Genomic DNA, 15,233 nt, shown 5'->3' on the forward strand with positions numbered 1-15,233 from the left:
TGTGTGTGTGTGTCCAAGCATGCACACAAACAAAAAGACAGGCTTGTGAATGGTGTGGCACTAGGGTAGAAGCCAGAGGTCAACCCTAGGAAGTTGATTTTCACCATCCCCCAGTGCTGAGTCAGGGTCTGTCTGGTTTCTGCCACTGTGCTGTATGATCTAAGTTAGCTGGCTCACAAGCTTCTGAGCAGTTCCTGGTCTCTGCCTCTGACCTCACTGTAAATGCATTAGGATCTCAGACACACCTCCACAGCCAGTCTTTTACATTGGCTCTAGGAAGTTACATTGTGGTTGTCAGGCTTGGGTGAACAGTACATTTTTTTTGTTAAGCCAAAGTTTTGACTGTTACAGAATTGCGTTAGAACTGTGTGGTGTTAGTAAATTATGTCAGTAAATTAATGGTCTTTGAACTGTGTCTTTTGAAATGTACTTTGCTTCTACAAGTGTGAACATTCTCTTCCATTGGCAGGATTTCCATACTGGAGATTGTGAGAGCAAAACTTTTGAATTATCTCCATCATTTGAAGAATCAGAACGCAAACAAAATGCACTGGGAAAATCTGATGCTTCTCTTGTTGGTGAGTAGCCATATGAAAAGAAGCTGGGTACGAAATTAAAATTTTACAAATAAATCATTATTAAAAGCCAAGGTGAGTGACCCAGGTTCAATCCCTAGTACTGCAGAAACCAGCACAAGCCAAGGAAAGTCCAAACTTCCACGTTTTATTAAGTAAGTCTATGCCAGCCACTGAGAAAATTGCCTTTTAGTGTACCTTACATCCTTGTATTTTTTCCATTTGTATGTGTGATATGTGCGTGTGCGCATCCATATTTTCCATATATGTGGGCACATGCTAACTGAAGGAATGCACATACTTTGGTTCTTGCAGGCCAACTGCAGTGAGCCAGGTCCCTTAGCATATTCTATGAATGTGGGGAAGAAACCAGGGAAGAAAGATCATCTGGGTGCTGGAGAGATGGCTCACTGAGAACAGTGACTTCTAAGTTGCCTGCATTCCGTTTCCAGTGCCCACATCAGGCTGCTCAGAGCTGCACAGAGCTTCAGCTCCAGCTCCAGAAGGATCTAACACCTAGAGCACCCGTGCACATGTGCACACAGACAGACAAACGTCATTATCTTTTTCACAAGGTGAATAGAGGTCAGATGAGATGATGACCGACAGTGATGCTGGTGGTCACTGTAACCATGTCCAGCATGGCCAGGAATGTGGGGAAATACCTGGTCACAGAGCAGAGGACTCGAGCCGCACAGGGCCACAGCCAGCTGCTCCTTCAGAGTCAGAACAGTATCATTTGCTATGTCTTAGCATCAAGGAGCTGGGGACCATGGCAGCACCTTTGCAGGAATTGAAAAGGACAGAATATGGGGATCTGAGCGCTTGGGGTGAGAAAGTGTGGCCTTGAGACCACCTGCGATTCAGTGACAGTGTTTTACTTAAAGCAAGTTTTTCGTCCTTAGTTTACCTGGTGGATGTTACAGTTTACTAGCTCTGAGAACTGTGGCAAGCACCCCTCTTAGCTGTGGAATAAATACAGCTAAAGACAGACCAAGTGGGGTATCTTGAGATCTTTGGATTCAGGGCATTCCTGCATTTGGTTGGACGGGGGTGGTATAATTTTTCTGAGTTAACTCACCAGTATCTGCCTGTTGAATCTTTTGACCTAGAAAATACTCGTTCATGGGGAGCACATTAAGACAAATTACTAGACAAGTAGTTTTTGGTTTTGTTGTGCTTTATATGGCAGGTTTTTTTTTAAACTTAAAATTGTAAATGAACTTTAAATTTAAACTGTGTCTTTAAAGAACTGTTAGGTCTCCTGTGTAGACAATTGAGAGGACCGTGCTGGGACATTTTAAAGTTACTTTTGTTATCTACTGTCTGTCTGTTACATTCAGATTTTAGTGTTAATTGTGTACCACCTTCTTTTCCAGACAACAAAGTACATTTGCCTTTTGACCGAGAGCATGAGTCAGCATCCCAAAAGATGGAAGATGTTTGTAAAAGCCCCAAACTGCTTCTTCTAAAATCTGATAGGGCAGCAAACAGTGTGCAGAGACACTCTCCGAGGACCAAGATGAGACCTGTAAGTTTGCCTGTAGATCGGCTGCTGCTTCTTGCAAGTTCTCCTACTGAGAAGAGCAGCAGGAATATGGGAAATGGAGAGTCAGACAGATTTGGCAAGAATCCTGCCTTTGAAGGACTTCATAGAAAAGACAACTCAAATACTAGTAGTTCCAAAGTTAATGGCTTTGACCAGCAGAGTGTACAGAAATCCTGGGATAAGCAATATGAACGGAACAGTTTTACTGCCAAGACTACGATGATAGTGCCCAGTGCACACTCCGAGAAGGGATTGATAGCAAATGTTGGGAGTGGCGAGGACCACTCCAGTAGTGCCACGCAGGCCAGTAACCCGCACGCAGAACCAGCCAGGTCAGCACGAGACACATCAGAGCGGAGGGCCTCGGACTCCTGTCCTGTCGCTGCTATCAGAGCACCCAGAACGCTGCAGCCCCAGCACTGGACAACATTTTACAAACCGCCTAATCCCACCCTCAGTGTCAGGGGGGCTGATGAGAAGACAGCAGTGCCCTCGGCAGCTGTGCCTCCTGCCACCCTGCATGTTGCCCAGAGTCATGTGGCAAAGTCAGACCCAGACGCAAGGGTCCTGTCGACTTGCTCTGTGCAGCCAAGTGGTCAACCGAAAGAGAACTCTGAGGAGCCTGGGCTGCCTGAGGGGACTCCAACCTGCCAGAGACCACGGCTAAAACGAATGCAGCAGTTTGAGGACCTCGAAGATGAAATTCCACAGTTTGTGTAGGGTTGTCGAACTCAGATACCCTGTTTTGTTTTGTTTGCGAGAGGAATGTCTGGACAGGGCCCTTTGTATAGGATTGCCAAAGCTGTGTGTGAGTGATTGTGTTGTTTGTCGATCATGTGGAATGGGAGAGTGTCCTGACAAGACTGCATTTATGCCTCGCTGGATGATCTTTGAAGCTGTAAAGAAAATGCGTGGATTCGTGGTTTTTAGAGTTGATTTTCCCCATAAAATGATCCATTTAAATTCATCCTTAATATATGATAGCTTGTAGCAGGGGTGCAGCTTGGGGAAATGAGCTTTACTGTGCAGAGTGAGATCAAGTGCATATTTATAAAGTCCTTCTGAAACTAGTTCCCGGAAGATGCCATGTGCTGTGATTTCCCACAGTTTCCTAGGACGTCTTGAACCATTTGTGCTTCTGAGTTGTATGTAAGCTTTTATTTTTCAATTGGAAATTCACCTTCTAATATTTACATAATGGCCAACGGGTTTGCCAATCTGTATTTAATTATATTTTAATTGCCAATTTTTACATGTGGTTTAACTGTACCCAAAAAAATGCACTTAAACCTGAACCATATAGTTCCGTTACCTTTTATTGGCTTTAGATGTTTTAATACATTTGGTAGGGGTTTGAGGGCTTTGTTTTATCTTTTAGTTTTGTCTATATAAAAAATTTTTTTCAACAGTTCTGAACTTTAAATATTTTGTATAGTGGTCCAGAAAAGATGCTATTTTCAGAAGTTTTTAAATTCAGTACATTTCCTCTTTTTATTTCCCAGGTTTTGTTTAAACTGTTCCTTTTATAAGAAATGTTTTGACTTATGAATCATTTTATATACTTTTTCTACCTGACTTTCAATTATTGAAAATGTATAGTTCATTCAAGAGAGTGAAGAGTTATTTAAGTTGATCCCCAGAGTTTAGAAATTTGAGAGATGTAGATGATCAGATCTGTGTCTTAAAAAAACAAAACCCTTGTTTTCCAAACCTGTACATTACTGTTACCTTCTGTGTCGTCGTTTTTTCTAAAATAGGATGTAAAAGGGACAACAAATACAGTAGCCTTTTGTATGTGTGACTTATTATGCTTTTGTATGACCTTGTTATATTTGATAAATATATGTACATATTCACTTGTTAAATTATTCGAGGTTCTCATGGCTTGTCTGACACTGCTCGGCTGAAGTGTACATGGATGTAATCAACCATTCCCTTAGGGTCATGCATCCCTTCACTACAGCATGGGGTGTTTGTGACAAGTTGTGTTGGCATCTCTGTCATTCAGAGCTGGGGGGATGAGTAACCAGCTTTTTCACAATCAACTTTGTTTTTATTCTTACCACACACCCTATTGCTGTGAAAACCTAAAATGAGTCAGCCAACATTTATTGAGCCCCTTCTGTATTCACAGATTTACAAAGTTTCAATAAGTTTCCATAGCAACCTATATGTGCAGAGCGTGTTACTCCCTTGCCACTGATGGCAGTAGGAACTTGGGTGACACACGTTCACAGCAGAGTTAGACCTAAAACAAACGGGCTCTCTGATTTTGATGCTTGGCGCTCTTAGCGCTCAGTATCACCAGAGAGTATTCAACTATAACAAATACTCCTCTAAAAATTCTTACTGTGAACTACACCTCAAGATGACTCTGTGAATCATTTTTACGTGTGTGGCTCAGGAAGGAACAGTAAGCATGTTCGTACCGTTATGCAGGTGTGCATAGCTGGCCATCTCCACAGCTTCACCTTCCCACTCTAAGACTGGTAAAGTGTACTTTTAACTCCAGTTGAGTGTGTGAGGACGCCCCAATCAGTGAGTCTCTCGGCACGTAAAGCTGCCTCTGTTCCCCACTTTGCCAGTGGCTCTGCAGAGCTCTCTTCCATTAAGGCTTCCGGACTCTGGCCCAGATTATTCTGTTTTCCTGGGAGAAGTAAGCAGGCTTCTCAAAAAAAGAAACGTCACAGTATACGCTGTGCCTGCCACCCAGCAGCAGCGGCCAGCCCCTGGGAGTTGGTCTGTGACATCCGGAAATGGACATGAGCAGGGGTAAGGGGCAGAAGCCTAGGAGTCCTGAAAAGGAGCTTTCAGACCTCCAGAAAGTTTTATGGCAAGCAGTTATGAAAAATTGATCATACTTCCCTAAACAGGCTTAGCAGAGCTTCTAATTATTTTTAAATAACTTTGATATATTATGGGCAGGCTGATTCTTTTGCTGTGGAGATTCTACGGTCCCCGTGGGGATTTGCCTAGTGATCGCACAAGCAGAACGACTTGTACCTCACTTCCTTTTTATTTTAGGTGGACCGCGGCAACACTATTCACGGCTGTCTTTGTGTTGTGGCCTCTGCATAGCTACATCTCTTCACATTTTAATTGTCGTGTATTTTTAAGTAAGTTATGGTTCATGGAATTGTTTTTTTCCCTTCCTGAAGATAGGAAATAATTTTGCGCGCTGGTGTTCTTGGATGTGCTATGAGTCGGTTCAGACCGCAGTCTGCAGAGTTCTCACAGTCGGTACCCAGTGAAACAGCAACAGAAATGAAAGCTTCTGGGACTCCATTTTTTCAGTAGAACAAATCTAGTGAAAGATGCCCAGAGCAGAAAATTTTAGGTCCTCCCGAGTCATTTACACAGAGTGTTCTATAATACATACAAATTGAAATCGCTATTTCTTGTATATGACCATAGTGCACCATTAAACTCAGGAGGTTAACATCATAATAGTGATGTCTAATCATCGATCAGATTTTATTGGTTGCCCCCATTAATGTTCCTGTCTATGCCATTAGCGCAGTCCCAGATCACATGGTGTGTTTAGCTGTCCTCTTTGGTCTCCTCCAATCTGGAACAGTTATTTGCCTGCCACCCAGTAGCCTCACACTTAAGGAGCACAGACCAAATTATGGCATCAGTTTAGGCTCATGTGATGTTTCTGCATAGATAGGGTCAGGATATACATTTTTTTGTCAAAAAAAAATATTGCAATGGTTCTGTGTTTTTGTTATACTAGGAGATGAGTAATATCTGTTTGCCCTGGTGCTGTTGTCTTTGGTCATTTGATGAGGATAAAATCCAGGAAACTTTTCCACTCACTGTAAAGCTGGTAATGAAGATGTACTTTGGGGGCTGGTTTGGTAAGCAAAGGCTCTTTGCAGTGCACGTCTGGTGATGTGAGTTCAATCCTGGGACCCAAGTAAAAGTGGGAGGAGAAAAGCCACCCCACACAGCTGCCCTCTGACCCCCATCGCACGCCCTGACGTGCAGGTGCCACACAGTAAAAGATGAACATTTGAAAGCGTAAGCACATTGGGAGGAGATTCCTAGGAACTATAAATGTTTTCCCTGACTTGCCAACAGCTAGTTTTGAGTCCCTTGGCAATTCTTGTCTGAATCAGTCACGACTATTTTGATTGCCAGATGGTGAATTCATTGCTTTGGGATTTTGCTGTAAAGAACTGTCTCTTCCTTTGTTTATTTTCGTCAGTAGAGACTCAGATTCCTTCTTCACAAAGTAGATTATGATATGTCTCTTATTTTAGTGCTGAAATTTCCCCAGAATTGACTTGTGGGAGTCTTTTCTAGGTGACTTGTGACCCTTTGGTATGGCCACCTCAACTGGTGCATTTATTTAGGAGGTGTGTTAATTGTTACAAAGTCACCTGACTTTTTCCATAGCTCAGACGAAGAATTAGGTATTTTCCAAAAAGCTCATTGCTCCTTTAGGTGAAATTTAAGTTCCTGAGCACTTAATCTAGTCCTTTCCAGACTTAAATCCCTCCTCAGTAGGCATCTCATCAGCTAAATAGATCCTCAGTTGTGGATCTGTTTAGCTTCTGAGCACTGCTTCTGAGCACATTGATCGATCGCAAGGCAGTCAAAACTGATCTTGCTGGGTGTTGGCTGTGCACACCAGCTCTTGGGAGGCAGAGGCAGACTGAGCTCTGGCTATACAGTGAGAGAGACCCTGTCTCAAAACCAAAATCAAACAAAGACCTGATTTCAACCACATCTTCCCAGACCACACTAACTGAACCCTTGACCCCGCTGACGTCAGTCCTCAGCACTCAGAATTCTGGGCCCAGGAGGGAGGGGAGAAAGCAGTGCACCATCTTTTTAAGTGAGCAGTTACTGAAAAGTGACTGCAGAAAACTTTTAAGTGAAGGCCATATGTGGTTTGAATTGTCTTCACAACCCATGTAGTTACTTTGCCAGTATAAAATTAACATTTCAAAAGAATTAGTGTAGAAGATTTAGTCTTGTTTCCAAGTTAGAAATTTTCATTTAGGGTTCATCTTTGGCATCTTACATAAATGGCTCATGAGCAGTAATGGTACCTACCTCACGTGAAAACCTGCCTCAGCCTCGTGACGGTATGTTAAGTCAGGAGAATGGTAGATGGTGTCTTTACTGTGACAAAATGCCTGAGACTGACACCTTAAAGGTTAGGCAAGGTTGGTGTGGGCCCATGGTTCCCATGACTGGCTCCACTGCTGGAGCTGAGCTGAGACAGATTACCACGGCAGGAGAGTATGTGGCAGAGGCGACTGCTGTCCTCACGGCAGCCAGGAAGGCGACCAGTGGACCAGTCTCAGTGGTACACCTCGTGTGCCCCACTACCTCCAGCCAAGCCCCTCTTCCTGTTTTCCACCACGTTAGTCCATTTAGCTATCTAGCTCTCTTAGTGGATGAACAAGGCCGCACTGGGGAGCAAGCCTGTAGGAGACATTGTAGGTCCAAACCATAACAGCGTCACTGACTTGAAGCTGTTCGCTGTCTAGGCAGTGCTGGGTGGTAAGGGAATGTAGCTCTGAGCTGTAGAGATGCGTGGGCTGGACCCTTCCGGGCAGTAAGGACATACTAATAGTTGTAGGCGCACGGTAGTTCTCAGTCTCCCTAATGTTGCAACTCTTTAATTCAGTTCCTCATGTTGTGGTGACCCCAACGATAAAATTATTTTTATTGCTACTCCATAACTAATTTTGCTACTGTTATAAATCATAAATATTTTTTGGAGAGAGATTTGTTGAAGGGGTCATGACCCACAGGTTGAGAACCTCTCTGGCATAGAGCCTGCTGTAGTTGCTCTCTGGTAAGTTCTCTTATTTCTAGTTCACTCTTTAAAAAGTCCACTTTGTAGTTATTTAATAGTTTTGAGACAGATTTGACTGCCTTTTCACACAAGCAAATAGATAACACAGAAGCCACGCTCTGCAAAGTGTGTGTAACCAGCAAAAGGTGAACGCAGATGTCTTAGTTGTAAATTACCTCGTCGGTCTTTTTAAAGCAAAGGCAGCTACCAGTCATACTTAGAGATTTTTCTTTCTGGTTGCTAGGATACTAAAGTAAGGCATATCCCAACTCTGACAACTTTTAGTGTGTACGTGTAAAAATTTATTTCAAGTTTTCATCTAAAATCTCTAAGTTTTCCTGGGCTGTGGGGAGTTGTGCAGGTGACGGGCCTTACGAGCCAACCCCGCCCTTCTCTCCCCAAAGCAAGCCAGGGAAGCGAGGCTGTAACAGCTTTTACAGCATAGACGGAACAAGTAAAGGGGATCTTTAGCTTTTGCTCACAATCAGGGGAAGGGTCCTCAATCCAAGGGACAAAAAAGACCCTAAACCACTATCTTTAGGCTTAATGATGTAAATACTAGCTTATTTGTAGGAGCCCAATTAACAGGGATTAGTGAGCCATTGTGGATGGAAAGAGGAAAGGAGACCTGACCTGGAAGCTCGGGGAGCAGGAGGTCTCTCCACGGTCACAAGTGGTACTGTGGGATCCCAGCTGGTCCTGAGCCTAAAACAGGAGACTCTCTTGAGCAGAAGAGTTCAAAGCCAGGCAATGTGGTAAGAACTTCATTTGGGAAAAAAAAAAAGTGAAAACAAAAGATTAAAGATTAAAAATGAATGGCTTAAGGAAACCAATCCTAGGCAGAAATACAGCAAAGCAGGAAAGAATGAAGACTCCTATAGAAAAACATATATACCATGAACATTGGAATTTGACGTTGAATTCGAACACATGACAGCCATGATGGAAAAGATCAACGAATGGAGTTAAATATTTGAATGTCCTGCCAAGGGGCTGGAGAGATGGCTTGGTGGTTAAGAGAACTGGTTGTTCTTCTAGAGGACCTGGGTTCAATTCCCAGCACCCACATGGCAGTTCACAACTGTAACTCTAGTTTCAGGGGATTTGACACCTTCACACCAATGCACATGGAATAAGTTCAAATAAATTATAAAAAAAAGTTCTGTTAACATCAAGGAAGTATTAAAAGTAATGATGTATTAAATTTAATAAGTTGAGTAGAAAATAGTAAGTACTTGAGGACTTTAATTTAGGTGGGGTTGATTACTTGGATAATCCAAAAGAAGGCGAGATCAAAGAGGAAAAAAAGAAAAACAGAACAGAAATAGTCGGATAGTAGAGAAAACCCCACCTAAATGAGTAATTGAATCCAAGTTATGTAAATACTCCAATAAACTAAGGTTGTCGACTAGAGAGGGGAAAACCGAATCTACTTCCTGCTTACAGGAGATAAAGGTACCCAGGAAAGACAGAAAGATGTGGGTTAGAGCTGCTAAAACTGAGGTGACTGCGCCAGTGTTGTGAAAACCAAACTAAGTAAACCACCACCGAAGAGAAGATTTGCAACTAAAAAGCCACACGATCAAGGCTCCATAAATCCACACAACACTGTTCCTAATGTACATGGCAGACAGCTGAGAGGAAAGCTGGGCGAGCCCTACAGAGTCGCTGCAGCTGAGCTCGGAGCTCGGGGTAGCACGGGCACCACGAATCCCCTGCGGTGCAGATGACGCTGGGCGGAGAGCAGATTCCTGATCCACTGAAGCTTGTGTATCAGAAAGTTAATAAACTGACAACAGAGGCCATAAAGCCTCTGAACATCGCGGAGGATTTAAATAATTCAAAAAGTGCTCTCCAACCTCGGGAGAAAGTGCTGAAAATTAGTAACAAGACAACTAGAATCCTCAGATTTGCCTGAACTGTTTAGCAATGAAACAGAACACACCTCGAAATAAGTAATTCCTCGAAGAAGAAATAAAGTGTTTTAAACCAAATACTAAAATGAGCCATGCTAAAGTTTGGGGACTGCAGCTAAGTCAGAAGGGTTAGAAACTTCTGCATTCACGACATCAGCTGCATTCATCAACTAAACTGCATCACCAGAAGCAGAAAGACCCGAGACAGCTCAGTGGTGGTGTGCCTGCCTTGCATGTGTGAATCCAAAGACGCCCAACATGGCAGAAGAGAACAGTAGAAAAGGAAACAAAAGAATAAAATTGGTGTGACAAAGCACAAACTTTAAAACAAAGCTAAGTTTGGAAAAGCGTAAGAAAATTGGTAGAGGAGCAAAAGGAAAAACTATCTCAATTGAAAATTTTTTTCTTAGAAAATTGAACATTCGAAATATGATTCCATGAGCAACCTCAGTTTGAGTATTTGAACAAGAAGAAAATTAAGGACCAAAAAAATCCAGACAAAGTCAATGAAAATGAACTAGGGAGACGGCTTGGCGGATAACAGCACTTGTTCTGCGAGCCTGAAGATCTGAGTGCGGATCCCTGGTGCCCATGTACAAACCCGGGCCTGGCTGCACTTGCTTGTAATCAACCCCAGCACTGGGGTTAGAGACAGGCACCTTCCGAGAGCTCATTGGCCGGCCAGCCTAGCCGAAAGCCAAGCCCCCAGTTCCACTAGAAACTCTGTCTCGACAGTCAGCGAGACCGAGCAGTGGACCACATCTCCGGCCTGCTCTGGACTGTACATCTGCACGATCGCTCCCACGCAACTCAAGCAGATTTTAAAAGTGGAAGATCTGCGGAGTCCCCATCTGCTAGTGAAGTCTGTGTTTAAAACTTTAAAGATAAAATCACCTGCCAGAGTGAGTTCCAGGACAGCCAGAAATCCTGTCTCAAAATAAAATTATAGGCAGATTCTTCCAGGAGACCACAAAAGAATATTTCCAAATCTCATAAATTATTATCTCAATAACAAACTTTTTTGTTTTGTTTTATTTTTGTTTTTGTTTTCTCGAGACAGGGTTTCTCTGTAAGCTTTGGAGCCTGTCCTGGAACTAGCTCTTGTAGACTAGGCTGGCCTCGAACTCCCAGAGAATCCGCCTGCCTCTGCCTCCCGAGTACTGGGATTAAAGGCGTGCGCCACCACCGCCCGGCTCTCAATAACAAACTTTATAAAGACATTGCCTAGTGGGAAAGAAACTAGAACAGCAGCAAAGGGACAGTTTAGTTTGTGACTGTCCAGTGAGGTAAGGTCATTGGAATTCTCACTGGCTTTGTCCACTTTATCATAGAATTTGAAAACCTGTTCCGTGTAATTGACCTCATGATCTGAAAGGGAGAGAAGTACAGTTCCTTTAATATACACAACTTGTAAAAAGAGGTTGAGGCCTGGGAAGATAGGCATCCAGTTCAGTGCCTGCCAGCCACAGATGTGAGGACCTGAGTTAGGTGCCCACCACCCACGGGAAAAGCCAGGTGCACCTGTGCATCTGGAATCCAGGGCGGCCAGGACAGGTGAACTCCTGGAGCTCAGTGACCAGCCAGCCTAACCTGGTCAGGTTTTGTGAGAAAACATGTCTCAAAAAAAAAAAAAAAAAAAAAAAAAACCTGAAGGGACTGGAGAGATGGCTCGGCAGCTGAGAGCGCTCACTGGGTGGGCCTTGCTCTTCCACTTTGCCCTGGCTCTCGCAGTGAACGGCCTTGACTTCCAGCATGCCTTTGATCCCACACAGATGCCATCTGCAATCTACAAATGCACCAGCGAGGGGAAGCCGTGGAAACAGGTAAGGCACAAGTGGGGTGGGAGGCCCTTCTGTGGATGTGTTGCTTTCATTGGTTAATGAATAAAGAAGTTGGCTTGGCCTGTGATAGGGCAGAGTAGAGCTAGGCAGGAAAAGCTAAACTGGGAGAAAGAGGCAGAGTAGCAAGACGCCGCCATGCAGCTGCCAGAGACAGACATTGGATGGAACCTTGCCGATATGCCGCAAGCCTCATAGTCAAATGTAAAATAATAGAAATGGGTTTAAGCTATTGGCCAATCAGTATTGCAAATAAGATAGTTTCTGAGTGATTTCGGGTCTGGGCTGCCGGGGAATGAATGAGCAGCCTCCTTCCAGCAACACACAAGTGTGAGAACAGCGAGGAATCCTTTGCCCCCTCCCCCAGGAGCCAGAAGGAACAGGGCCACCCATCAACTGTTTGCTTGAAGCTGGGGCCTCAACCTAAAGACGAGTTTCAGGTTACTTGTCATAGGCCACCTATACATCGGCAAGCAAAGGCTGCACTCTACCGTCTCTAACTTGTGTGTGCCAAGTCTGTTTGACTTATCCGCAAATAAATGTAAATTGCTCATTAAAAAAAAAAAAGAACACTTAGTGTTCATGCAGAAGGCCTGAGTCATTCCAAGCCCTGACCTGTCAGATCACAAACTACAGACCCTGTGCCCTCTTCTGACCTCTGCAAAGACCAGGCACGTACATGGTTCACCTACACACGCAGGCAAAACATTCACACACATTTAAAAAACGTGTAAGTGGAAAGAGATTGAGGAAGACACCCAGAGTTGCGCCCCCCCCACACATGGGTGCACGTGGACACCCCCCCCACACACACACACACTGGTTTGATTAAATTCAGTCACTGTGATTTTCAAAAATAGCAAACTTCTCTCAGGTGTGATGGCACAAACCTTTTTAATTTCAGCATTAAAGAAGGAGAGGCAGAGGCAGGCCTGGTCTACAGAGTGAGTTTCGGGACAGCCAGGGTTACACAGGGAAAAATAATAGTAATTAAATAAAAATAAAATAAATTAGCAAACTCTTGAACTACCCTAACCCTGACTTGACAAAGACAGTTGGGGGCCGAATCCTTCGCAGGTGTTGCAAGTTTCAGCAGTGTTAACAGGAATTCCACGGGGGGTTCCTGTGATCACAGCCTTTATCCAGCATTACGCAATACAAGAGTTTGTAGCCAAACAAGAGGGTGAGAAAAACAAGTGAGAGGAACAGAGAGACAAGAGAGGGGCTAAGGGGGAGCGGTTAGCCAGTACTTGCCTGACAAGAGCAGAGCCCCCCCCCCCAACACACCCATTTTCACACTACATAGTACAGAGATGTCACTCATTTAAACAAATCTCTTGAATTTAAAGTTAGAAAAACTTTCTCACATAGCTCTGGGGTTAAGTAGACAGATCATCAGCAGGCACCCTGGCCACTCCTTTAAGACTGTGACTGTTCGCAGGTGGTGGGGATGGTGAGGGGGTGCACACTTTTAATCCCAGCACTCAGGAGGCAGGGGCAGGCGGATCTCTGTGAGTTCGAGGCCAGCCTGGACTACATCTATTGACCATTCAAGGAACACAAGATTTGAGTCTAGTTGTCTTTTTAAAAGAGATGGTTTTACCAGGCAGCTGCAGTCTCCCAGGATTTCAGGTGTTCACCAATGAGCATAAATTTTTAGCAGATCGTTCTAATTGGCTCTCCAAAGTGAAGGTCAGTCCGGAGAAAGTCCTGAACTGTTTGCAACCCTGGAAGGGCTCATGTGGCAACCACACTTTGTGCCATAAAGTGGCTGTGTGAGGATATGTCTTTTCCTTCCTCGATGATTCCATACTTTTTGTTTGCTGGTTTTCCAGACAGGGTTTCTCTGTGTAGCCCTGGCTGTCCTGGAACTAACTCTGTAGACCAGGCTAGTCTCAAACTGAGAAGTTTTGGGCATTTTTCTTCTTTGGGGCCTACCACCCCAACTTCTAAATAAATACACAGAGATTTATTCTTATTTATGAATGCCGAGCCTTAGCTTGGCTTATTTCTAGCCATTTTTTAAAATTTAAATTAGCCTATTTCTCTTCTATGTTTTGCCTCTGGGATTTTAACCTTTCTTTATTCTATGTTTTTCTTCCCTTTTTACTTCTTGACTGGCTGGGTGGCCAGGTGACCAGCGCCTGGCATCCTCCTCTTCTGGTTCTTCTTCTAGTTATTCTGTCTGGTAGCCCTGCCTGTTTCTCTCTCCTGCCTTGCTATTGGCTGTTTAGCACTTCTTTAGACCAATCGGGTGTTTTAGGCAGGCAAAGTAACACAGCTTCACAGAGTTAAGCAAATGCAACATACCTTTACATCATTAAACAAATATTCCACGGTATAATCTTAAACTAATATTCCACAACGGCTCTGTCTGCCTCTGCCTTTCAAGTACTAAAATTAAAGGTATTTACCACCAAGCCCTGCACATCTCCACCATACTGTTTTAAACTACACTTTATATTACAGGGAGATTGTTTTTATGTGAATCTTACCTATTATTTGCAGTGCTGGGTGTTAAATTCAGGGCCTCATATATTACAGGTTAGTACTCTACCACTGAATTACAGCCTTATCTTATTTGGGCTTAGATATTATCTGATAAATAATGCGTTTGATTCTATCCAAGTTTTTTCCAGTGTTTAGCAGACTCAGTTGGAATGATGTTGAAGTTACCCTTGGCCAAAATTATAGTTAGAGTATAATTATAGCATTTGAATGTATCATTTCAGGAGACTTTGGACACACCTGTAGGCAGTGTTGACAGATTTATTTGGGATTTGATTTATTTAGTAATTGATGATGAACTGTAATAGAAAGTATTTTAGTGGGCCATTGTGAGCGTGAGAGAGCACAGAGCACGGCACCAGGCTGGTGAGAGAGAAGAAGGTAAATCCTGGGGTGACTAGCCCAGGGGCAACCTTAGGTTAACCTTAGTCTGACCTAGTGGATGTCACAGTCTCTTAGCCAAGCAGCTGTGCCAAGCACCCAAGTCATATAACACGCTGTCCTCTCACTGTGGACTGAAAGTCGCCAAAAAAACGGACCAAGGGAGGTGTCTGGGTTCATGGGATTGAAGGCGTGTCTGTATTTGGCTGGTCTGAGGTGGTGGAGTTTTATTGAGTTTACTCACCAATGCCTGCCTGCTGAAACCGTGACAGGTCTGTCACTCAGCAGTTTCACGTTGATAAACTTATCTGATGGAAACACTACCAAAAATTTCATAGAAGTAAGCCATTTTTTGACAAACAGTAAAGGTTGCGGTTCTTTATTGTTTTAATGTACATAGACACACATGCACGGTCATTCATTGTGTGGTGTGTGGAGCAATGGTCAGAGATGGTGGTTCTGTATGATTAGGTCCCCTGGTGACATCAGAGCCATCCTGGGTTGTGTAAGTAAACTCTATGATGTTTGCATAATGACCAAAGTGTGGATTTATTTCTCAGATCATATCCGGGTCGTTAGGGTCCAGGCTTGTATATTTCCAGAATTTCATTTAAAATATTCTCGCTTTGTTGGCCAGCCTTGTCTCAAACT

At 43.7% G+C, this 15,233-nt stretch overlaps 2 protein-coding genes across 5 annotated transcripts in view; both read left to right on the plus strand.

Moving 5' to 3' along the window:
• The window catches only part of Arhgap29 (Rho GTPase activating protein 29), a 62,878-nt gene extending 58,886 nt beyond the window's left edge, over positions 1–3,992 (plus strand). For all 4 annotated transcript variants that reach the window (XM_050134918.1, XM_050135002.1, XM_050135074.1 and 1 more), the window contains 2 exons: positions 470–578; positions 1,955–3,992. In XM_050134918.1, coding sequence (XP_049990875.1) covers positions 470–578; positions 1,955–2,844 — 999 coding nt within the window. In that variant the 3' untranslated portion in view covers positions 2,845–3,992. The remainder of the gene's footprint in view (positions 1–469; positions 579–1,954) is intronic.
• A 7,527-nt stretch (positions 3,993–11,519) lies between these two features.
• Abca4 (ATP binding cassette subfamily A member 4) overlaps positions 11,520–15,233 on the plus strand; it is a 147,251-nt gene continuing 143,537 nt past the window's right edge. The window contains exon 1 of the mRNA XM_050149669.1: positions 11,520–11,678. Coding sequence (XP_050005626.1) covers positions 11,520–11,678 — 159 coding nt within the window. The remainder of the gene's footprint in view (positions 11,679–15,233) is intronic.

Source organism: Alexandromys fortis, unplaced genomic scaffold (assembly GCF_014885135.2).
Source record: "Alexandromys fortis isolate MF-2015 unplaced genomic scaffold, M_Fortis_MF-2015_v1.1 scaffold_19, whole genome shotgun sequence".
Taxonomy (NCBI): Eukaryota; Metazoa; Chordata; class Mammalia; order Rodentia; family Cricetidae; genus Alexandromys; species Alexandromys fortis.